Below are 24,474 nucleotides of genomic sequence, written 5' to 3'. Positions count from 1 at the left end.
TCAAAGCAAACTATATCGGACTTGAAAAAAGGAAAAACATGAAATTCAGAAATAACTACCGCCATAAATTTATCGTGACAATTATCGATGCATGAAACACTAAATATAAAAGTAATTATACAACTTAAATCTTTGATTTCGTAAGCAATATTATATAAAGTCATGCCATTACAGTCTCTGTAAAAATAACTTATATTCGAATGATTCTTTATTTCAAGGTTAAAGATAGATATATCAGTATCAAAAAGGAAATATTCAGTTGAAACCAAAAATAATGATGAGTAAAAACGCCTTATTTTCTTGTAATCGAATTATCAACAGCCAAAAACCTACGGAGATGTTCAGCCATTGGTTTTCAGTCTTTACTATTCACACTTTTCTCCATTTATTACCAAAAGTCTAAACTGCAATTTCTACACATATTTCTTCTTCGTAGATAAAAAGGTTGACTAGCCCATGTTGATTTCAAATAATATACAAGTAATCAAACTGTTATATTTGATCTTGTGTTTCTTCCTGGAATAAATCATAAAAGAAACAGGATGTCATGCATTACCTGGCCTTTCCGGCGTAGTTGTTTCAGGTGTCGTTGTCTCGATAGTTGTGGTAGGTGGTGGTAGTGACGTGGTCGGTGGTGGAGTTCTAGGCGTTGTTGGTTTTGGCCAACATTTAGGAGGACACGTGCTACCACAACAGAGGAACCTTATTTCGTAATCCCTACAAGGGGGACGCAGAGGACCATTTCTACACTGAAGACCAATCTCAGGGTCACACGTTGCAGCGTCGTCGGTCTCGTTGGAGAATATATGCGTGTCGACAGTTCGGCATTCCACGTCTTTGCGGATGATGCAGATGGCTGGGAATCCAGGATAGTGCTGAACATCCGAAAGAAGTTCCTCTTCCACAAGAGCATCGCTTGCCAACCTACCAGGGGCCTCATCGTTGCACCAAGGTGTCCAGACGCAGAATCTCAGACATTTCTCGCACTCTGAAAAATCAAAATAAACGTAATGAGTCAAGTTACTCATAAGAAACAAATCGTCTCACGCTTTCTCATATATTCGTTCACGATCTCTTCTTTCTTTATCCACAGTGAAAGTCAGCTAACTATTTTAACTTCTGCTGCAAGTTATCTCGGTCAATTGAATAAGAAAAAAGAAAGGGCAAATTGACGGAGAATTCAAAATTGAAATAGTAATTGGCGCTAGTTTCCTCTCGTGTCAATGAAAATTGCCAGCACTTTATCTTTCAAAACGATTTTAATTTTTGAGATTGTCCGATGACTTTCTTTCTAATGAATGTTATTTTGCGATTTTCAATACTGAATATACATGAAGAGTTTATTCGAAAAAAATCGATAAGTCCATTTTTTGATGATTTTAAAGTACAGTCTCTATCATATAGTACAAAATAATACCTTTACAATGATATATTGGTCACTACATATAAAGGTACATTTTTGAAGTTATGGTCAAAAGAAGCAAAAAATTTCTTATTATTCTCTATATTTTTCTTGACCTTTGATTGCAAATATCTCCATTTGACAAATATGGACTTATCGGTTTTTGCAAACAAACTCTTCACATGACCTTTGGTTACAGAGATACGTCACGTTCTCACATTTAACCAAACAATCACATCTGAATTTTGTTTTTGTGTATTATCAGGGTTTGAGTATTGGAAGCAGAATTACAAATGACGTTTTCAAACTTCTCTTACAACGTAGTCTAATCTAGAAGTAAATATGGTACCTTCAAATATCCGTTTTGCATTATTCAAAGCAAAATATATCGGACTTGAAAAAAGGAAAAACATATGAAATTCAGAAATAACTACCGCCATAAATTTATCGTGACAATTATCGATGCATGAAACACTAAATATAAAAGTAACTATACAACTTAAATCTTTCATTTCGTAAGCAATATCATATAAAGTCATGCCATTACAGTCTCTGTAAAAATAACTTACATTCGTATGATTCTTTATTTCAAGGTTAAAGATAGATATATCAGTATCAAAAAGGAAATATTCAGTTGAAACAAAAAATAATGAAGAGTAAAAACGCCTTATTCTTGTAATCGAATTTTCAAGAGCCAAACACCTACGGAGAAGTTCAGCCATTGGGTTTCAGTCTTTACGATTCACATTTTTCTCAATTTTTTACCAACGTCTAAACTGCAATTTTTACACAAATTTCTTCTTCGTAGATATGAAGGTTGACTAACCCATGTTGATTTCAAATAATATAATCAAACTAAACTGTTATATTTGATCTTGTGTTTCGTCCTGGAATAAATCATAAAAGAAATAGGATGCCATGCATTACCTGGCCTTTCAGGCGTAGTTGTTTCTGGTGTCGTTGTCTCGATAGTTGTGGTAGGCGGTGGTAATGTCGTGGTCGGTGGTGGAGTTCTAGGCGTTGTTGGTTTTGGCCAACATTTAGGAGGACACGTGCTACCACAACAGAGGAACCTTATTTCGTAATCCCTACAAGGGGGACGCAGAGGACCATTTCTACACTGAAGACCAATCTCAGGGTCACACGTTGCAGCGTCGTCGGTCTCGTTGGAGAATATATGCGTGTCGACAGTTCGGCATTCCACGTCTTTGCGGATGATGCAGATGGCTGGGAATCCAGGATAGTGCTGAACATCCGAAAGAAGTTCCTCTTCCACAAGAGCATCGCTTGCCAACCTACCAGGGGCCTCATCGTTGCACCAAGGTGTCCAGACGCAGAATCTCAGACATTTCTCGCACTCTGAAAAATCAAAATAAACGTAATGAGTCAAGTTACTCATAAGAAACAAATCGTCTCACGCTTTCTCATATATTCGTTCACGATCTCTTCTTTCTTTATCCACAGTGAAAGTCCGCTAACTATTTTAACCTCTGCTGCAAGTTATCTGTGTCAATTCAATAAAAAAAGGGCAAATTGATGGAGAATTCAAAATTGAAATAGTAATTGGCGCTAGTTTCCTCTCGTGTCAATGAAAATTGCAGCACTTTAATTTTCAGAACGATTTTAAATTTTTAGATCGTCCGATGACTTTCTTTCTCCCGAATGTTTTTTGCGATTTTCAATACTGAATATACATGACCTTTGGTTACAGAGATACGTCACGTTCTCACATTTGACCAAAATTCACATCTGAATTTTGTTTTTGTGTATTATCAGGGTTCGAGTATTGGAAGCAGAATTACAAATGACGTTTTCAAACTTCTCTTACAGCGTAGTCTAATCTAGAAGTAAATATGGTATCTTCAAATATCCGTTTTGCATTATCAAAGCAAAATATATCGGACTTGAAAAAAGGAAAAACATATGAAATTCAGAAATAACTACCGCCATAAATTTATCGTGACAATTATCGATGCATGAAACACTAAATATAAAAGTAACTATACAACTTAAATATTTGATTTTGTAAGCAATATTATATAAAGGCATGCCATTACAGTCTGTGTAAAAATAACTTATATTCGTATGATTCTTTATTTCAAGGTTAAAGATAGATATATCAGTATCAAAAAGGAAATATTCAGTTGAAACAAAAAATAATGATGAGTAAAAACGCCTTATTTTCTTGTAATCGAATTTTCAACAGCCAAAAACCTACGGAGATGTTCAGCCATTGGGTTTCAGTCTTTACTATTCACACTTTTCTCCATTTATTACCAAAAGTCTAAACTGCAATTTTTACACACATTTTTTTTTCTTAGATATCAAGGTTGACTAATCCATGTTGTTTTCAAATAATATTATCAAACTGTTATATTTGATTTTATGTTTCTTCTTGGAATAAATCATAAAAGAAACAGGATGCCATGCATTACCTGGCCTTTCCGGCGTAGTTGTTTCAGGTGTCGTTGTCTCGATAGTTGTGGTAGGTGGTGGTAGTGACGTGGTCGGTGGTGGAGTTCTAGGCGTTGTTGGTTTTGGCCAACATTTAGGAGGACACGTGCTACCACAACAGAGGAACCTTATTTCGTAATCCCTACAAGGGGGACGCAGAGGACCATTTCTACACTGAAGACCAATCTCAGGGTCACACGTTGCAGCGTCGTCGGTCTCGTTGGAGAATATATGCGTGTCGACAGTTCGGCATTCCACGTCTTTGCGGATGATGCAGATGGCTGGGAATCCAGGATAGTGCTGAACATCCGAAAGAAGTTCCTCTTCCACAAGAGCATCGCTTGCCAACCTACCAGGGGCCTCATCGTTGCACCAAGGTGTCCAGACGCAGAATCTCAGACATTTCTCGCACTCTGAAAAATCAAAATAAACGTAATGAGTCAAGTTACTCATAAGAAACAAATCGTCTCACGCTTTCTCATATATTCGTTCACGATCTCTTCTTTCTTTATCCACAGTGAAAGTCAGCTAACTATTTTAACCTCTGCTGCAAGTTATCTGTGTCAATTCAATAAAAAAAAAGAAAGGGCAAATTGATGGAGAATTCAAAATTGAAATAGTAATTGGCGCTAGTTTCCTCCCGTGTAAATGAAAATTGCCAGCACTTTATCTTTCAAAACGATTTTAAATTTTTAGATTGTCTGATGACTTTCTTTCAACTGAATGTTATTTTGCGATTTTCACTACTAAATATACATGAAGAATTTGTTCACAAAAAATCGATAAGTCCATTTTTTGATGATTTTAAAGTACAGTCTCTATCATATAGTACAAAATAATACCTTTACAATGATATTTTGGTCACTATATAAAAAGGTACATTTTTGAAGTTATGGTCAAAAGAAGCAAAAAATTTCTTATTATTCTCTATATTTTTCTTGACCTTTGATTGCAAATATCTCCATTTGACAAATATGGACTTATCGGTTTTTGCAAACAAACTCTTCACATGACCTTTGGTTACAGAGATACGTCACGTTCTCACATTTAACCAAACAATCACATCTGAATTTTGTTTTTCTGTATTATCAGGGTTTGAGTATTGGAAGCAGAATTACAAATGACGTTTTCAAACTTCTCTTACAACGTAGTCTAATCTAGAAGTAAATATGGTACCTTCAAATATCCGTTTTGCATTATTCAAAGCAAAATATATCGGACTTGAAAAAAGGAAAAACATATGAAATTCAGAAATAACTACCGCCATAAATTTATCGTGACAATTATCGATGCATGAAACACTAAATATAAAAGTAACTATACAACTTAAATCTTTGATTTCGTAAGCAATATCATATAAAGTCATGCCATTACAGTCTCTGTAAAAATAACTTACATTCGTATGATTCTTTATTTCAAGGTTAAAGATAGATATATCAGTATCAAAAAGGAAATATTCAGTTGAAACAAAAAATAATGAAGAGTAAAAACGCCTTATTCTTGTAATCGAATTTTCAAGAGCCAAACACCTACGGAGAAGTTCAGCCATTGGGTTTCAGTCTTTACGATTCACATTTTTCTCAATTTTTTACCAACGTCTAAACTGCAATTTTTACACAAATTTCTTCTTCGTAGATATGAAGGTTGACTAACCCATGTTGATTTCAAATAATATAATCAAACTAAACTGTTATATTTGATCTTGTGTTTCGTCCTGGAATAAATCATAAAAGAAATAGGATGCCATGCATTACCTGGCCTTTCAGGCGTAGTTGTTTCTGGTGTCGTTGTCTCGATAGTTGTGGTAGGCGGTGGTAATGTCGTGGTCGGTGGTGGAGTTCTAGGCGTTGTTGGTTTTGGCCAACATTTAGGAGGACACGTGCTACCACAACAGAGGAACCTTATTTCGTAATCCCTACAAGGGGGACGCAGAGGACCATTTCTACACTGAAGACCAATCTCAGGGTCACACGTTGCAGCGTCGTCGGTCTCGTTGGAGAATATATGCGTGTCGACAGTTCGGCATTCCACGTCTTTGCGGATGATGCAGATGGCTGGGAATCCAGGATAGTGCTGAACATCCGAAAGAAGTTCCTCTTCCACAAGAGCATCGCTTGCCAACCTACCAGGGGCCTCATCGTTGCACCAAGGTGTCCAGACGCAGAATCTCAGACATTTCTCGCACTCTGAAAAATCAAAATAAACGTAATGAGTCAAGTTACTCATAAGAAACAAATCGTCTCACGCTTTCTCATATATTCGTTCACGATCTCTTCTTTCTTTATCCACAGTGAAAGTCCGCTAACTATTTTAACCTCTGCTGCAAGTTATCTGTGTCAATTCAATAAAAAAAGGGCAAATTGATGGAGAATTCAAAATTGAAATAGTAATTGGCGCTAGTTTCCTCTCGTGTCAATGAAAATTGCAGCACTTTATCTTTCAGAACGATTTTAAATCTTTAGATCGTCCGATGACTTTCTTTCTCCCGAATGTTTTTTGCGATTTTCAATACTGAATATACATGACCTTTGGTTACAGAGATACGTCACGTTCTCACATTTGACCAAAATTCACATCTGAATTTTGTTTTTGTGTATTATCAGGGTTCGAGTATTGGAAGCAGAATTACAAATGACGTTTTCAAACTTCTCTTACAACGTAGTCTAATCTAGAAGTAAATATGGTATCTTCAAATATCCGTTTTGCATTATCAAAGCAAAATATATCGGACTTGAAAAAAGGAAAAACATATGAAATTCAGAAATAACTACCGCCATAAATTTATCGTGACAATTATCGATGCATGAAACACTAAATATAAAAGTAACTATACAACTTAAATCTTTGATTTTGTAAACAATATTATATAAAGGCATGCCATTACAGTCTCTGTAAAAATAACTTATATTCGTATGATTCTTTATTTCAAGGTTAAAGATAGATATATCAGTATCAAAAAGGAAATATTCAGTTGAAACAAAAAAGAATGATGAGTAAAAACGCCTTATTTTCTTGTAATCGAATTTTCAACAGCCAAAAACCTACGGAGATGTTCAGCCATTGGGTTTCAGTCTTTACTATTCACACTTTTCTCCATTTATTACCAAAAGTCTAAACTGCAATTTTTACACACATTTTTTTTTCTTAGATATCAAGGTTGACTAATCCATGTTGTTTTCAAATAATATTATCAAACTGTTATATTTGATTTTATGTTTCTTCTTGGAATAAATCATAAAAGAAACAGGATGCCATGCATTACCTGGCCTTTCCGGCGTAGTTGTTTCTGGTGTCGTTGTCTCGATAGTTGTGGTAGGTGGTGGTAGTGTCGTGGTCGGTGGTGGAGTTCTAGGCGTTGTTGGTTTTGGCCAACATTTAGGAGGACACGTGCTACCACAACAGAGGAACCTTATTTCGTAATCCCTACAAGGGGGACGCAGAGGACCATTTCTACACTGAAGACCAATCTCAGGGTCACACGTTGCAGCGTCGTCGGTCTCGTTGGAGAATATATGCGTGTCGACAGTTCGGCATTCCACGTCTTTGCGGATGATGCAGATGGCTGGGAATCCAGGATAGTGCTGAACATCCGAAAGAAGTTCCTCTTCCACAAGAGCATCGCTTGCCAACCTACCAGGGGCCTCATCGTTGCACCAAGGTGTCCAGACGCAGAATCTCAGACATTTCTCGCACTCTGAAAAATCAAAATAAACGTAATGAGTCAAGTTACTCATAAGAAACAAATCGTCTCACGCTTTCTCATATATTCGTTCACGATCTCTTCTTTCTTTATCCACAGTGAAAGTCCGCTAACTATTTTAACCTCTGCTGCAAGTTATCTGTGTCAATTCAATAAAAAAAGGGCAAATTGATGGAGAATTCAAAATTGAAATAGTAATTGGCGCTAGTTTCCTCTCGTGTCAATGAAAATTGCAGCACTTTATCTTTCAGAACGATTTTAAATCTTTAGATCGTCCGATGACTTTCTTTCTCCCGAATGTTTTTTGCGATTTTCAATACTGAATATACATGACCTTTGGTTACAGAGATACGTCACGTTCTCACATTTGACCAAAATTCACATCTGAATTTTGTTTTTGTGTATTATCAGGGTTCGAGTATTGGAAGCAGAATTACAAATGACGTTTTCAAACTTCTCTTACAACGTAGTCTAATCTAGAAGTAAATATGGTATCTTCAAATATCCGTTTTGCATTATCAAAGCAAAATATATCGGACTTGAAAAAAGGAAAAACATATGAAATTCAGAAATAACTACCGCCATAAATTTATCGTGACAATTATCGATGCATGAAACACTAAATATAAAAGTAACTATACAACTTAAATCTTTGATTTTGTAAACAATATTATATAAAGGCATGCCATTACAGTCTCTGTAAAAATAACTTATATTCGTATGATTCTTTATTTCAAGGTTAAAGATAGATATATCAGTATCAAAAAGGAAATATTCAGTTGAAACAAAAAAGAATGATGAGTAAAAACGCCTTATTTTCTTGTAATCGAATTTTCAACAGCCAAAAACCTACGGAGATGTTCAGCCATTGGGTTTCAGTCTTTACTATTCACACTTTTCTCCATTTATTACCAAAAGTCTAAACTGCAATTTTTACACACATTTTTTTTTCTTAGATATCAAGGTTGACTAATCCATGTTGTTTTCAAATAATATAATCAAACTGTTATATTTGATTTTATGTTTCTTCTTGGAATAAATCATAAAAGAAACAGGATGCCATGCATTACCTGGCCTTTCCGGCGTAGTTGTTTCTGGTGTCGTTGTCTCGATAGTTGTGGTAGGTGGTGGTAGTGTCGTGGTCGGTGGTGGAGTTCTAGGCGTTGTTGGTTTTGGCCAACATTTAGGAGGACACGTGCTACCACAACAGAGGAACCTTATTTCGTAATCCCTACAAGGGGGACGCAGAGGACCATTTCTACACTGAAGACCAATCTCAGGGTCACACGTTGCAGCGTCGTCGGTCTCGTTGGAGAATATATGCGTGTCGACAGTTCGGCATTCCACGTCTTTGCGGATGATGCAGATGGCTGGGAATCCAGGATAGTGCTGAACATCCGAAAGAAGTTCCTCTTCCACAAGAGCATCGCTTGCCAACCTACCAGGGGCCTCATCGTTGCACCAAGGTGTCCAGACGCAGAATCTCAGACATTTCTCGCACTCTGAAAAATCAAAATAAACGTAATGAGTCAAGTTACTCATAAGAAACAAATCGTCTCACGCTTTCTCATATATTCGTTCACGATCTCTTCTTTCTTTATCCACAGTGAAAGTCCGCTAACTATTTTAACCTCTGCTGCAAGTTATCTGTGTCAATTCAATAAAAAAAGGGCAAATTGATGGAGAATTCAAAATTGAAATAGTAATTGGCGCTAGTTTCCTCTCGTGTCAATGAAAATTGCAGCACTTTATCTTTCAGAACGATTTTAAATTTTTAGATCGTCCGATGACTTTCTTTCTCCCGAATGTTTTTTGCGATTTTCAATACTGAATATACATGACCTTTGGTTACAGAGATACGTCACGTTCTCACATTTGACCAAAATTCACATCTGAATTTTGTTTTTGTGTATTATCAGGGTTCGAGTATTGGAAGCAGAATTACAAATGACGTTTTCAAACTTCTCTTACAACGTAGTCTAATCTAGAAGTAAATATGGTATCTTCAAATATCCGTTTTGCATTATCAAAGCAAAATATATCGGACTTGAAAAAAGGAAAAACATATGAAATTCAGAAATAACTACCGCCATAAATTTATCGTGACAATTATCGATGCATGAAACACTAAATATAAAAGTAACTATACAACTTAAATCTTTGATTTTGTAAGCAATATTATATAAAGGCATGCCATTACAGTCTCTGTAAAAATAACTTATATTCGTATGATTCTTTATTTCAAGGTTAAAGATAGATATATCAGTATCAAAAAGGAAATATTCAGTTGAAACAAAAAATAATGATGAGTAAAAACGCCTTATTTTCTTGTAATCGAATTTTCAACAGCCAAAAACCTACGGAGATGTTCAGCCATTGGGTTTCAGTCTTTACTATTCACACTTTTCTCCATTTATTACCAAAAGTCTAAACTGCAATTTTTACACACATTTTTTTTTCTTAGATATCAAGGTTGACTAATCCATGTTGTTTTCAAATAATATTATCAAACTGTTATATTTGATTTTATGTTTCTTCTTGGAATAAATCATAAAAGAAACAGGATGCCATGCATTACCTGGCCTTTCCGGCGTAGTTGTTTCTGGTGTCGTTGTCTCGATAGTTGTGGTAGGTGGTGGTAGTGTCGTGGTCGGTGGTGGAGTTCTAGGCGTTGTTGGTTTTGGCCAACATTTAGGAGGACACGTGCTACCACAACAGAGGAACCTTATTTCGTAATCCCTACAAGGGGGACGCAGAGGACCATTTCTACACTGAAGACCAATCTCAGGGTCACACGTTGCAGCGTCGTCGGTCTCGTTGGAGAATATATGCGTGTCGACAGTTCGGCATTCCACGTCTTTGCGGATGATGCAGATGGCTGGGAATCCAGGATAGTGCTGAACATCCGAAAGAAGTTCCTCTTCCACAAGAGCATCGCTTGCCAACCTACCAGGGGCCTCATCGTTGCACCAAGGTGTCCAGACGCAGAATCTCAGACATTTCTCGCACTCTGAAAAATCAAAATAAACGTAATGAGTCAAGTTACTCATAAGAAACAAATCGTCTCACGCTTTCTCATATATTCGTTCACGATCTCTTCTTTCTTTATCCACAGTGAAAGTCCGCTAACTATTTTAACCTCTGCTGCAAGTTATCTGTGTCAATTCAATAAAAAAAGGGCAAATTGATGGAGAATTCAAAATTGAAATAGTAATTGGCGCTAGTTTCCTCTCGTGTCAATGAAAATTGCAGCACTTTATCTTTCAGAACGATTTTAAATTTTTAGATCGTCCGATGACTTTCTTTCTCCCGAATGTTTTTTGCGATTTTCAATACTGAATATACATGACCTTTGGTTACAGAGATACGTCACGTTCTCACATTTGACCAAAATTCACATCTGAATTTTGTTTTTGTGTATTATCAGGGTTCGAGTATTGGAAGCAGAATTACAAATGACGTTTTCAAACTTCTCTTACAGCGTAGTCTAATCTAGAAGTAAATATGGTATCTTCAAATATCCGTTTTGCATTATCAAAGCAAAATATATCGGACTTGAAAAAAGGAAAAACATATGAAATTCAGAAATAACTACCGCCATAAATTTATCGTGACAATTATCGATGCATGAAACACTAAATATAAAAGTAACTATACAACTTAAATCTTTGATTTTGTAAACAATATTATATAAAGGCATGCCATTACAGTCTCTGTAAAAATAACTTATATTCGTATGATTCTTTATTTCAAGGTTAAAGATAGATATATCAGTATCAAAAAGGAAATATTCAGTTGAAACAAAAAATAATGATGAGTAAAAACGCCTTATTTTCTTGTAATCGAATTTTCAACAGCCAAAAACCTACGGAGATGTTCAGCCATTGGGTTTCAGTCTTTACTATTCACACTTTTCTCCATTTATTACCAAAAGTCTAAACTGCAATTTTTACACACATTTTTTTTTCTTAGATATCAAGGTTGACTAATCCATGTTGTTTTCAAATAATATTATCAAACTGTTATATTTGATTTTATGTTTCTTCTTGGAATAAATCATAAAAGAAACAGGATGCCATGCATTACCTGGCCTTTCCGGCGTAGTTGTTTCTGGTGTCGTTGTCTCGATAGTTGTGGTAGGTGGTGGTAGTGTCGTGGTCGGTGGTGGAGTTCTAGGCGTTGTTGGTTTTGGCCAACATTTAGGAGGACACGTGCTACCACAACAGAGGAACCTTATTTCGTAATCCCTACAAGGGGGACGCAGAGGACCATTTCTACACTGAAGACCAATCTCAGGGTCACACGTTGCAGCGTCGTCGGTCTCGTTGGAGAATATATGCGTGTCGACAGTTCGGCATTCCACGTCTTTGCGGATGATGCAGATGGCTGGGAATCCAGGATAGTGCTGAACATCCGAAAGAAGTTCCTCTTCCACAAGAGCATCGCTTGCCAACCTACCAGGGGCCTCATCGTTGCACCAAGGTGTCCAGACGCAGAATCTCAGACATTTCTCGCACTCTGAAAAATCAAAATAAACGTAATGAGTCAAGTTACTCATAAGAAACAAATCGTCTCACGCTTTCTCATATATTCGTTCACGATCTCTTCTTTCTTTATCCACAGTGAAAGTCCGCTAACTATTTTAACCTCTGCTGCAAGTTATCTGTGTCAATTCAATAAAAAAAGGGCAAATTGATGGAGAATTCAAAATTGAAATAGTAATTGGCGCTAGTTTCCTCTCGTGTCAATGAAAATTGCAGCACTTTATCTTTCAGAACGATTTTAAATTTTTAGATCGTCCGATGACTTTCTTTCTCCCGAATGTTTTTTGCGATTTTCAATACTGAATATACATGACCTTTGGTTACAGAGATACGTCACGTTCTCACATTTGACCAAAATTCACATCTGAATTTTGTTTTTGTGTATTATCAGGGTTCGAGTATTGGAAGCAGAATTACAAATGACGTTTTCAAACTTCTCTTACAGCGTAGTCTAATCTAGAAGTAAATATGGTATCTTCAAATATCCGTTTTGCATTATCAAAGCAAAATATATCGGACTTGAAAAAAGGAAAAACATATGAAATTCAGAAATAACTACCGCCATAAATTTATCGTGACAATTATCGATGCATGAAACACTAAATATAAAAGTAACTATACAACTTAAATATTTGATTTTGTAAGCAATATTATATAAAGGCATGCCATTACAGTCTGTGTAAAAATAACTTATATTCGTATGATTCTTTATTTCAAGGTTAAAGATAGATATATCAGTATCAAAAAGGAAATATTCAGTTGAAACAAAAAATAATGATGAGTAAAAACGCCTTATTTTCTTGTAATCGAATTTTCAACAGCCAAAAACCTACGAAGATGTTCAGCCATTGGGTTTCAGTCTTTACTATTCACACTTTTCTCCATTTATTACCAAAAGTCTAAACTGCAATTTTTACACACATTTTTTTTTCTTAGATATCAAGGTTGACTAATCCATGTTGTTTTCAAATAATATTATCAAACTGTTATATTTGATTTTATGTTTCTTCTTGGAATAAATCATAAAAGAAACAGGATGCCATGCATTACCTGGCCTTTCCGGCGTAGTTGTTTCTGGTGTCGTTGTCTCGATAGTTGTGGTAGGTGGTGGTAGTGTCGTGGTCGGTGGTGGAGTTCTAGGCGTTGTTGGTTTTGGCCAACATTTAGGAGGACACGTGCTACCACAACAGAGGAACCTTATTTCGTAATCCCTACAAGGGGGACGCAGAGGACCATTTCTACACTGAAGACCAATCTCAGGGTCACACGTTGCAGCGTCGTCGGTCTCGTTGGAGAATATATGCGTGTCGACAGTTCGGCATTCCACGTCTTTGCGGATGATGCAGATGGCTGGGAATCCAGGATAGTGCTGAACATCCGAAAGAAGTTCCTCTTCCACAAGAGCATCGCTTGCCAACCTACCAGGGGCCTCATCGTTGCACCAAGGTGTCCAGACGCAGAATCTCAGACATTTCTCGCACTCTGAAAAATCAAAATAAACGTAATGAGTCAAGTTACTCATAAGAAACAAATCGTCTCACGCTTTCTCATATATTCGTTCACGATCTCTTCTTTCTTTATCCACAGTGAAAGTCCGCTAACTATTTTAACCTCTGCTGCAAGTTATCTGTGTCAATTCAATAAAAAAAGGGCAAATTGATGGAGAATTCAAAATTGAAATAGTAATTGGCGCTAGTTTCCTCTCGTGTCAATGAAAATTGCAGCACTTTATCTTTCAGAACGATTTTAAATCTTTAGATCGTCCGATGACTTTCTTTCTCCCGAATGTTTTTTGCGATTTTCAATACTGAATATACATGACCTTTGGTTACAGAGATACGTCACGTTCTCACATTTGACCAAAATTCACATCTGAATTTTGTTTTTGTGTATTATCAGGGTTCGAGTATTGGAAGCAGAATTACAAATGACGTTTTCAAACTTCTCTTACAACGTAGTCTAATCTAGAAGTAAATATGGTATCTTCAAATATCCGTTTTGCATTATCAAAGCAAAATATATCGGACTTGAAAAAAGGAAAAACATATGAAATTCAGAAATAACTACCGCCATAAATTTATCGTGACAATTATCGATGCATGAAACACTAAATATAAAAGTAACTATACAACTTAAATCTTTGATTTTGTAAACAATATTATATAAAGGCATGCCATTACAGTCTCTGTAAAAATAACTTATATTCGTATGATTCTTTATTTCAAGGTTAAAGATAGATATATCAGTATCAAAAAGGAAATATTCAGTTGAAACAAAAAAGAATGATGAGTAAAAACGCCTTATTTTCTTGTAATCGAATTTTCAACAGCCAAAAACCTACGGAGATGTTCAGCCATTGGGTTTCAGTCTTTACTATTCACACTTTTCTCCATTTATTACCAAAAGTCTAAACTGCAATTTTTACACACATTTTTTTTTTTCTTAGATATCAAGTTTGACTAATCCATGTTGTTTTCAAATAATAGTATGAAACTGTTATATTTGATTTTATGTTTCTTCTTGGAATAAATCATAAAAGAAACAGGATGCCATGCATTACCTGGCCTTTCCGGCGTAGTTGTTTCTGGTGTCGTTGTCTCGATAGTTGTGGTAGGTGGTGGTAGTGTCGTGGTCGGTGGTGGAGTTCTAGGCGTTGTTGGTTTTGGCCAACATTTAGGAGGACACGTGCTACCACAACAGAGGAACCTTATTTCGTAATCCCTACAAGGGGGACGCAGAGGACCATTTCTACACTGAAGACCAATCTCAGGGTCACACGTTGCAGCGTCGTCGGTCTCGTTGGAGAATATATGCGTGTCGACAGTTCGGCATTCCACGTCTTTGCGGATGATGCAGATGGCTGGGAATCCAGGATAGTGCTGAACATCCGAAAGAAGTTCCTCTTCCACAAGAGCATCGCTTGCCAACCTACCAGGGGCCTCATCGTTGCACCAAGGTGTCCAGACGCAGAATCTCAGACATTTCTCGCACTCTGAAAAATCAAAATAAACGTAATGAGTCAAGTTACTCATAAGAAACAAATCGTCTCACGCTTTCTCATATATTCGTTCACGATCTCTTCTTTCTTTATCCACAGTGAAAGTCAGCTAACTATTTTAACCTCTGCTGCAAGTTATCTCTGTCAATTCAATAAAAAAAGGGCAAATTGATGGAGAATTCAAAATTGAAATAGTAATTGGCGCTAGTTTCCTCTCGTGTCAATGAAAATTGCAGCACTTTATCTTTCAGAACGATTTTAAATTTTTAGATCGTCCGATGACTTTCTTTCTCCCGAATGTTTTTTGCGATTTTCAATACTGAATATACATGACCTTTGGTTACAGAGATACGTCACGTTCTCACATTTGACCAAAATTCACATCTGAATTTTGTTTTTGTGTATTATCAGGGTTCGAGTATTGGAAGCAGAATTACAAATGACGTTTTCAAACTTCTCTTACAGCGTAGTCTAATCTAGAAGTAAATATGGTATCTTCAAATATCCGTTTTGCATTATCAAAGCAAAATATATCGGACTTGAAAAAAGGAAAAACATATGAAATTCAGAAATAACTACCGCCATAAATTTATCGTGACAATTATCGATGCATGAAACACTAAATATAAAAGTAACTATACAACTTAAATCTTTCATTTCGTAAGCAATATCATATAAAGTCATGCCATTACAGTCTGTGTAAAAATAACTTACATTCGTATGATTCTTTATTTCAAGGTTAAAGATAGATATATCAGTATCAAAAAGGAAATATTCAGTTGAAACAAAAAATAATGAAGAGTAAAAACGCCTTATTCTTGTAATCGAATTTTCAAGAGCCAAACACCTACGGAGAAGTTCAGCCATTGGGTTTCAGTCTTTACGATTCACATTTTTCTCAATTTTTTACCAACGTCTAAACTGCAATTTTTACACAAATTTCTTCTTCGTAGATATGAAGGTTGACTAACCCATGTTGATTTCAAATAATATAATCAAACTAAACTGTTATATTTGATCTTGTGTTTCGTCCTGGAATAAATCATAAAAGAAATAGGATGCCATGCATTACCTGGCCTTTCCGGCGTAGTTGTTTCTGGTGTCGTTGTCTCGATAGTTGTGGTAGGTGGTGGTAGTGTCGTGGTCGGTGGTGGAGTTCTAGGCGTTGTTGGTTTTGGCCAACATTTAGGAGGACACGTGCTACCACAACAGAGGAACCTTATTTCGTAATCCCTACAAGGGGGACGCAGAGGACCATTTCTACACTGAAGACCAATCTCAGGGTCACACGTTGCAGCGTCGTCGGTCTCGTTGGAGAATATATGCGTGTCGACAGTTCGGCATTCCACGTCTTTGCGGATGATGCAGATGGCTGGGAATCCAGGATAGTGCTGAACATCCGAAAGAAGTTCCTCTTCCACAAGAGCATCGCTTGCCAACCTACCAGGGGCCTCATCGTTGCACCAAGGTGTCCAGACGCAGAATCTCAGACATTTCTCGCACTCTGAAAAATCAAAATAAACGTAATGAGTCAAGTTACTCATAAGAAACAAATCGTCTCACGCTTTCTCATATATTCGTTCACGATCTCTTCTTTCTTTATCCACAGTGAAAGTCAGCTAACTATTTTAACCTCTGCTGCAAGTTATCTCTGTCAATTCAATAAAAAAAGGGCAAATTGATGGAGAATTCAAAATTGAAATAGTAATTGGCGCTAGTTTCCTCTCGTGTCAATGAAAATTGCAGCACTTTATCTTTCAGAACGATTTTAAATTTTTAGATCGTCCGATGACTTTCTTTCTCCCGAATGTTTTTTGCGATTTTCAATACTGAATATACATGACCTTTGGTTACAGAGATACGTCACGTTCTCACATTTGACCAAAATTCACATCTGAATTTTGTTTTTGTGTATTATCAGGGTTCGAGTATTGGAAGCAGAATTACAAATGACGTTTTCAAACTTCTCTTACAGCGTAGTCTAATCTAGAAGTAAATATGGTATCTTCAAATATCCGTTTTGCATTATCAAAGCAAAATATATCGGACTTGAAAAAAGGAAAAACATATGAAATTCAGAAATAACTACCGCCATAAATTTATCGTGACAATTATCGATGCATGAAACACTAAATATAAAAGTAACTATACAACTTAAATCTTTCATTTCGTAAGCAATATCATATAAAGTCATGCCATTACAGTCTGTGTAAAAATAACTTACATTCGTATGATTCTTTATTTCAAGGTTAAAGATAGATATATCAGTATCAAAAAGGAAATATTCAGTTGAAACAAAAAATAATGAAGAGTAAAAACGCCTTATTCTTGTAATCGAATTTTCAAGAGCCAAACACCTACGGAGAAGTTCAGCCATTGGGTTTCAGTCTTTACGATTCACATTTTTCTCAATTTTTTACCAACGTCTAAACTGCAATTTTTACACAAATTTCTTCTTCGTAGATATGAAGGTTGACTAACCCATGTTGATTTCAAATAATATAATCAAACTAAACTGTTATATTTGATCTTGTGTTTCGTCCTGGAATAAATCATAAAAGAAATAGGATGCCATGCATTACCTGGCCTTTCAGGCGTAGTTGTTTCTGGTGTCGTTGTCTCGATAGTTGTGGTAGGCGGTGGTAATGTCGTGGTCGGTGGTGGAGTTCTAGGCGTTGTTGGTTTTGGCCAACATTTAGGAGGACACGTGCTACCACAACAGAGGAACCTTATTTCGTAATCCCTACAAGGGGGACGCAGAGGACCATTTCTACACTGAAGACCAATCTCAGGGTCACACGTTGCAGCGTCGTCGGTCTCGTTGGAGAATATATGCGTGTCGACAGTTCGGCATTCCACGTCTTTGCGGATGATGCAGATGGCTGGGAATCCAGGATAGTGCTGAACATCCGAAAGAAGTTCCTCTTCCACAAGAGCATCGCTTGCCAACCTACCAGGGGCCTCATCGTTGCACCAAGGTGTCCAGACGCAGAATCTCAGACATTTCTCGCACTCTGAAAAATCAAAATAAACGTAATGAGTCAAGTTACTCATAAGAAACAAATCGTCTCACGCTTTCTCATATATTCGTTCACGATCTCTTCTTTCTTTATCCACAGTGAAAGTCCGCTATTTTAACCTCTGCTGCAAGTTATCTGTGTCAATTCAATAAAAAAAGGGCAAATTGATGGAGAATTCAAAATTGAAATAGTAATTGGCGCTAGTTTCCTCTCGTGTCAATGAAAATTGCAGCACTTTAATTTTCAGAACGATTTTAAATTTTTAGATCGTCCGATGACTTTCTTTCTCCCGAATGTTTTTTGCGATTTTCAATACTGAATATACATGACCTTTGGTTACAGAGATACGTCACGTTCTCACATTTGACCAAAATTCACATCTGAATTTTGTTTTTGTGTATTATCAGGGTTCGAGTATTGGAAGCAGAATTACAAATGACGTTTTCAAACTTCTCTTACAGCGTAGTCTAATCTAGAAGTAAATATGGTATCTTCAAATATCCGTTTTGCATTATCAAAGCAAAATATATCGGACTTGAAAAAAGGAAAAACATATGAAATTCAGAAATAACTACCGCCATAAATTTATCGTGACAATTATCGATGCATGAAACACTAAATATAAAAGTAACTATACAACTTAAATATTTGATTTTGTAAGCAATATTATATAAAGGCATGCCATTACAGTCTGTGTAAAAATAACTTATATTCGTATGATTCTTTATTTCAAGGTTAAAGATAGATATATCAGTATCAAAAAGGAAATATTCAGTTGAAACAAAAAATAATGATGAGTAAAAACGCCTTATTTTCTTGTAATCGAATTTTCAACAGCCAAAAACCTACGAAGATGTTCAGCCATTGGGTTTCAGTCTTTACTATTCACACTTTTCTCCATTTATTACCAAAAGTCTAAACTGCAATTTTTACACACATTTTTTTTTCTTAGATATCAAGGTTGACTAATCCATGTTGTTTTCAAATAATATTATCAAACTGTTATATTTGATTTTATGTTTCTTCTTGGAATAAATCATAAAAGAAACAGGATGCCATGCATTACCTGGCCTTTCCGGCGTAGTTGTTTCTGGTGTCGTTGTCTCGATAGTTGTGGTAGGTGGTGGTAGTGTCGTGGTCGGTGGTGGAGTTCTAGGCGTTGTTGGTTTTGGCCAACATTTAGGAGGACACGTGCTACCACAACAGAGGAACCTTATTTCGTAATCCCTACAAGGGGGACGCAGAGGACCATTTCTACACTGAAGACCAATCTCAGGGTCACACGTTGCAGCGTCGTCGGTCTCGTTGGAGAATATATGCGTGTCGACAGTTCGGCATTCCACGTCTTTGCGGATGATGCAGATGGCTGGGAATCCAGGATAGTGCTGAACATCCGAAAGAAGTTCCTCTTCCACAAGAGCATCGCTTGCCAACCTACCAGGGGCCTCATCGTTGCACCAAGGTGTCCAGACGCAGAATCTCAGACATTTCTCGCACTCTGAAAAATCAAAATAAACGTAATGAGTCAAGTTACTCATAAGAAACAAATCGTCTCACGCTTTCTCATATATTCGTTCACGATCTCTTCTTTCTTTATCCACAGTGAAAGTCCGCTAACTATTTTAACCTCTGCTGCAAGTTATCTGTGTCAATTCAATAAAAAAAGGGCAAATTGATGGAGAATTCAAAATTGAAATAGTAATTGGCGCTAGTTTCCTCTCGTGTCAATGAAAATTGCAGCACTTTATCTTTCAGAACGATTTTAAATCTTTAGATCGTCCGATGACTTTCTTTCTCCCGAATGTTTTTTGCGATTTTCAATACTGAATATACATGACCTTTGGTTACAGAGATACGTCACGTTCTCACATTTGACCAAAATTCACATCTGAATTTTGTTTTTGTGTATTATCAGGGTTCGAGTATTGGAAGCAGAATTACAAATGACGTTTTCAAACTTCTCTTACAACGTAGTCTAATCTAGAAGTAAATATGGTATCTTCAAATATCCGTTTTGCATTATCAAAGCAAAATATATCGGACTTGAAAAAAGGAAAAACATATGAAATTCAGAAATAACTACCGCCATAAATTTATCGTGACAATTATCGATGCATGAAACACTAAATATAAAAGTAACTATACAACTTAAATCTTTGATTTTGTAAACAATATTATATAAAGGCATGCCATTACAGTCTCTGTAAAAATAACTTATATTCGTATGATTCTTTATTTCAAGGTTAAAGATAGATATATCAGTATCAAAAAGGAAATATTCAGTTGAAACAAAAAAGAATGATGAGTAAAAACGCCTTATTTTCTTGTAATCGAATTTTCAACAGCCAAAAACCTACGGAGATGTTCAGCCATTGGGTTTCAGTCTTTACTATTCACACTTTTCTCCATTTATTACCAAAAGTCTAAACTGCAATTTTTACACACATTTTTTTTTTTCTTAGATATCAAGTTTGACTAATCCATGTTGTTTTCAAATAATATTATGAAACTGTTATATTTGATTTTATGTTTCTTCTTGGAATAAATCATAAAAGAAACAGGATGCCATGCATTACCTGGCCTTTCCGGCGTAGTTGTTTCTGGTGTCGTTGTCTCGATAGTTGTGGTAGGTGGTGGTAGTGTCGTGGTCGGTGGTGGAGTTCTAGGCGTTGTTGGTTTTGGCCAACATTTAGGAGGACACGTGCTACCACAACAGAGGAACCTTATTTCGTAATCCCTACAAGGGGGACGCAGAGGACCATTTCTACACTGAAGACCAATCTCAGGGTCACACGTTGCAGCGTCGTCGGTCTCGTTGGAGAATATATGCGTGTCGACAGTTCGGCATTCCACGTCTTTGCGGATGATGCAGATGGCTGGGAATCCAGGATAGTGCTGAACATCCGAAAGAAGTTCCTCTTCCACAAGAGCATCGCTTGCCAACCTACCAGGGGCCTCATCGTTGCACCAAGGTGTCCAGACGCAGAATCTCAGACATTTCTCGCACTCTGAAAAATCAAAATAAACGTAATGAGTCAAGTTACTCATAAGAAACAAATCGTCTCACGCTTTCTCATATATTCGTTCACGATCTCTTCTTTCTTTATCCACAGTGAAAGTCAGCTAACTATTTTAACCTCTGCTGCAAGTTATCTCTGTCAATTCAATAAAAAAAGGGCAAATTGATGGAGAATTCAAAATTGAAATAGTAATTGGCGCTAGTTTCCTCTCGTGTCAATGAAAATTGCAGCACTTTATCTTTCAGAACGATTTTAAATTTTTAGATCGTCCGATGACTTTCTTTCTCCCGAATGTTTTTTGCGATTTTCAATACTGAATATACATGACCTTTGGTTACAGAGATACGTCACGTTCTCACATTTGACCAAAATTCACATCTGAATTTTGTTTTTGTGTATTATCAGGGTTCGAGTATTGGAAGCAGAATTACAAATGACGTTTTCAAACTTCTCTTACAGCGTAGTCTAATCTAGAAGTAAATATGGTATCTTCAAATATCCGTTTTGCATTATCAAAGCAAAATATATCGGACTTGAAAAAAGGAAAAACATATGAAATTCAGAAATAACTACCGCCATAAATTTATCGTGACAATTATCGATGCATGAAACACTAAATATAAAAGTAACTATACAACTTAAATCTTTCATTTCGTAAGCAATATCATATAAAGTCATGCCATTACAGTCTGTGTAAAAATAACTTACATTCGTATGATTCTTTATTTCAAGGTTAAAGATAGATATATCAGTATCAAAAAGGAAATATTCAGTTGAAACAAAAAATAATGAAGAGTAAAAACGCCTTATTCTTGTAATCGAATTTTCAAGAGCCAAACACCTACGGAGAAGTTCAGCCATTGGGTTTCAGTCTTTACGATTCACATTTTTCTCAATTTTTTACCAACGTCTAAACTGCAATTTTTACACAAATTTCTTCTTCGTAGATATGAAGGTTGACTAACCCATGTTGATTTCAAATAATATAATCAAACTAAACTGTTATATTTGATCTTGTGTTTCGTCCTGGAATAAATCATAAAAGAAATAGGATGCCATGCATTACCTGGCCTTTCAGGCGTAGTTGTTTCTGGTGTCGTTGTCTCGATAGTTGTGGTAGGTGGTGGTAATGTCGTGGTCGGTGGTGGAGTTCTAGGCGTTGTTGGTTTTGGCCAACATTTAGGAGGACACGTGCTACCACAACAGAGGAACCTTATTTCGTAATCCCTACAAGGGGGACGCAGAGGACCATTTCTACACTGAAGACCAATCTCAGGGTCACACGTTGCAGCGTCGTCGGTCTCGTTGGAGAATATATGCGTGTCGACAGTTCGGCATTCCACGTCTTTGCGGATGATGCAGATGGCTGGGAATCCAGGATAGTGCTGAACATCCGAAAGAAGTTCCTCTTCCACAAGAGCATCGCTTGCCAACCTACCAGGGGCCTCATCGTTGCACCAAGGTGTCCAGACGCAGAATCTCAGACATTTCTCGCACTCTGAAAAATCAAAATAAACGTAATGAGTCAAGTTACTCATAAGAAACAAATCGTCTCACGCTTTCTCATATATTCGTTCACGATCTCTTCTTTCTTTATCCACAGTGAAAGTCCGCTAACTATTTTAACCTCTGCTGCAAGTTATCTGTGTCAATTCAATAAAAAAAGGGCAAATTGATGGAGAATTCAAAATTGAAATAGTAATTGGCGCTAGTTTCCTCTCGTGTCAATGAAAATTGCAGCACTTTAATTTTCAGAACGATTTTAAATTTTTAGATCGTCCGATGACTTTCTTTCTCCCGAATGTTTTTTGCGATTTTCAATACTGAATATACATGACCTTTGGTTACAGAGATACGTCACGTTCTCACATTTGACCAAAATTCACATCTGAATTTTGTTTTTGTGTATTATCAGGGTTCGAGTATTGGAAGCAGAATTACAAATGACGTTTTCAAACTTCTCTTACAGCGTAGTCTAATCTAGAAGTAAATATGGTATCTTCAAATATCCGTTTTGCATTATCAAAGCAAAATATATCGGACTTGAAAAAAGGAAAAACATATGAAATTCAGAAATAACTACCGCCATAAATTTATCGTGACAATTATCGATGCATGAAACACTAAATATAAAAGTAACTATACAACTTAAATATTTGATTTTGTAAGCAATATTATATAAAGGCATGCCATTACAGTCTGTGTAAAAATAACTTATATTCGTATGATTCTTTATTTCAAGGTTAAAGATAGATATATCAGTATCAAAAAGGAAATATTCAGTTGAAACAAAAAATAATGATGAGTAAAAACGCCTTATTTTCTTGTAATCGAATTTTCAACAGCCAAAAACCTACGGAGATGTTCAGCCATTGGGTTTCAGTCTTTACTATTCACACTTTTCTCCATTTATTACCAAAAGTCTAAACTGCAATTTTTACACACATTTTTTTTTCTTAGATATCAAGGTTGACTAATCCATGTTGTTTTCAAATAATATTATCAAACTGTTATATTTGATTTTATGTTTCTTCTTGGAATAAATCATAAAAGAAACAGGATGCCATGCATTACCTGGCCTTTCCGGCGTAGTTGTTTCTGGTGTCGTTGTCTCGATAGTTGTGGTAGGTGGTGGTAGTGTCGTGGTCGGTGGTGGAGTTCTAGGCGTTGTTGGTTTTGGCCAACATTTAGGAGGACACGTGCTACCACAACAGAGGAACCTTATTTCGTAATCCCTACAAGGGGGACGCAGAGGACCATTTCTACACTGAAGACCAATCTCAGGGTCACACGTTGCAGCGTCGTCGGTCTCGTTGGAGAATATATGCGTGTCGACAGTTCGGCATTCCACGTCTTTGCGGATGATGCAGATGGCTGGGAATCCAGGATAGTGCTGAACATCCGAAAGAAGTTCCTCTTCCACAAGAGCATCGCTTGCCAACCTACCAGGGGCCTCATCGTTGCACCAAGGTGTCCAGACGCAGAATCTCAGACATTTCTCGCACTCTGAAAAATCAAAATAAACGTAATGAGTCAAGTTACTCATAAGAAACAAATCGTCTCACGCTTTCTCATATATTCGTTCACGATCTCTTCTTTCTTTATCCACAGTGAAAGTCCGCTAACTATTTTAACCTCTGCTGCAAGTTATCTGTGTCAATTCAATAAAAAAAGGGCAAATTGATGGAGAATTCAAAATTGAAATAGTAATTGGCGCTAGTTTCCTCTCGTGTCAATGAAAATTGCAGCACTTTATCTTTCAGAACGATTTTAAATCTTTAGATCGTCCGATGACTTTCTTTCTCCCGAATGTTTTTTGCGATTTTCAATACTGAA

At 36.6% G+C, this 24,474-nt stretch overlaps 4 protein-coding genes across 4 annotated transcripts; all 4 read right to left on the bottom strand.

Annotated features, from left to right (window-relative positions):
- Positions 1-530: 530 nt before the first annotated feature.
- On the bottom strand, positions 531-2,816 carry LOC139736329 (mucin-5B-like). The gene is made up of 2 exons (XM_071647055.1): positions 2,330-2,816; positions 531-988 (listed from the first exon to the last, which is right to left on the bottom strand). The coding sequence occupies exons 1-2, from the start codon at positions 2,799-2,801 to the stop codon at positions 546-548; spliced, it is 915 nt and encodes a 304-aa protein (XP_071503156.1). The 5' UTR covers positions 2,802-2,816; the 3' UTR covers positions 531-545.
- A 905-nt stretch (positions 2,817-3,721) lies between these two features.
- On the bottom strand, positions 3,722-6,097 carry LOC139736327 (mucin-5B-like). Its single transcript, XM_071647052.1, has 2 exons — positions 5,611-6,097; positions 3,722-4,269 (listed from the first exon to the last, which is right to left on the bottom strand). The coding sequence occupies exons 1-2, from the start codon at positions 6,080-6,082 to the stop codon at positions 3,737-3,739; spliced, it is 1,005 nt and encodes a 334-aa protein (XP_071503153.1). The 5' UTR covers positions 6,083-6,097; the 3' UTR covers positions 3,722-3,736.
- A 9,981-nt stretch (positions 6,098-16,078) lies between these two features.
- Positions 16,079-18,167, bottom strand: LOC139736328 (mucin-5B-like). The gene is made up of 2 exons (XM_071647053.1): positions 17,681-18,167; positions 16,079-16,602 (listed from the first exon to the last, which is right to left on the bottom strand). The coding sequence occupies exons 1-2, from the start codon at positions 18,150-18,152 to the stop codon at positions 16,094-16,096; spliced, it is 981 nt and encodes a 326-aa protein (XP_071503154.1). The 5' UTR covers positions 18,153-18,167; the 3' UTR covers positions 16,079-16,093.
- A 2,426-nt stretch (positions 18,168-20,593) lies between these two features.
- LOC139736340 (mucin-5B-like) lies at positions 20,594-22,691 on the bottom strand. Its single transcript, XM_071647095.1, has 2 exons — positions 22,205-22,691; positions 20,594-21,126 (listed from the first exon to the last, which is right to left on the bottom strand). Exons 1-2 carry the CDS (start codon positions 22,674-22,676, stop codon positions 20,594-20,596), a joined length of 1,005 nt encoding a protein of 334 aa, XP_071503196.1. The 5' UTR covers positions 22,677-22,691.
- Positions 22,692-24,474: the final 1,783 nt, after the last annotated feature.

The sequence above is a fragment of the Diadema antillarum genome, unplaced genomic scaffold, assembly GCF_040938485.1.
Source record: "Diadema antillarum isolate AM-2024a unplaced genomic scaffold, OU_Dant_1.0 seq00000637_RagTag, whole genome shotgun sequence".
NCBI lineage: Eukaryota > Metazoa > Echinodermata > Echinoidea > Diadematoida > Diadematidae > Diadema > Diadema antillarum.
The sequence above is the reverse complement of the archived record's forward strand: the minus strand, read 5'-3'. Positions and strand labels throughout refer to the sequence as shown.

Excerpts from the sequence above, each read along its gene's own strand:
- LOC139736329 (XM_071647055.1), bottom strand. The coding sequence starts at position 2,801 with ATGAGTAACTTGACTCATTACGTTTATTTTGATTTTTCAGAGTGCGAG. Across the intron at positions 989-2,329 it reads AACTACGCCTGAAAGGCCAG|AGTGCGAGAAATGTCTGAGA; the intron begins GTAATGCATGGC and ends TTGATTTTTCAG.
- LOC139736327 (XM_071647052.1), bottom strand. The coding sequence starts at position 6,082 with ATGAGTAACTTGACTCATTACGTTTATTTTGATTTTTCAGAGTGCGAG. Across the intron at positions 4,270-5,610 it reads AACTACGCCTGAAAGGCCAG|AGTGCGAGAAATGTCTGAGA; the intron begins GTAATGCATGGC and ends TTGATTTTTCAG.
- LOC139736328 (XM_071647053.1), bottom strand. The coding sequence starts at position 18,152 with ATGAGTAACTTGACTCATTACGTTTATTTTGATTTTTCAGAGTGCGAG. Across the intron at positions 16,603-17,680 it reads AACTACGCCTGAAAGGCCAG|AGTGCGAGAAATGTCTGAGA; the intron begins GTAATGCATGGC and ends TTGATTTTTCAG.
- LOC139736340 (XM_071647095.1), bottom strand. The coding sequence starts at position 22,676 with ATGAGTAACTTGACTCATTACGTTTATTTTGATTTTTCAGAGTGCGAG. Across the intron at positions 21,127-22,204 it reads AACTACGCCTGAAAGGCCAG|AGTGCGAGAAATGTCTGAGA; the intron begins GTAATGCATGGC and ends TTGATTTTTCAG.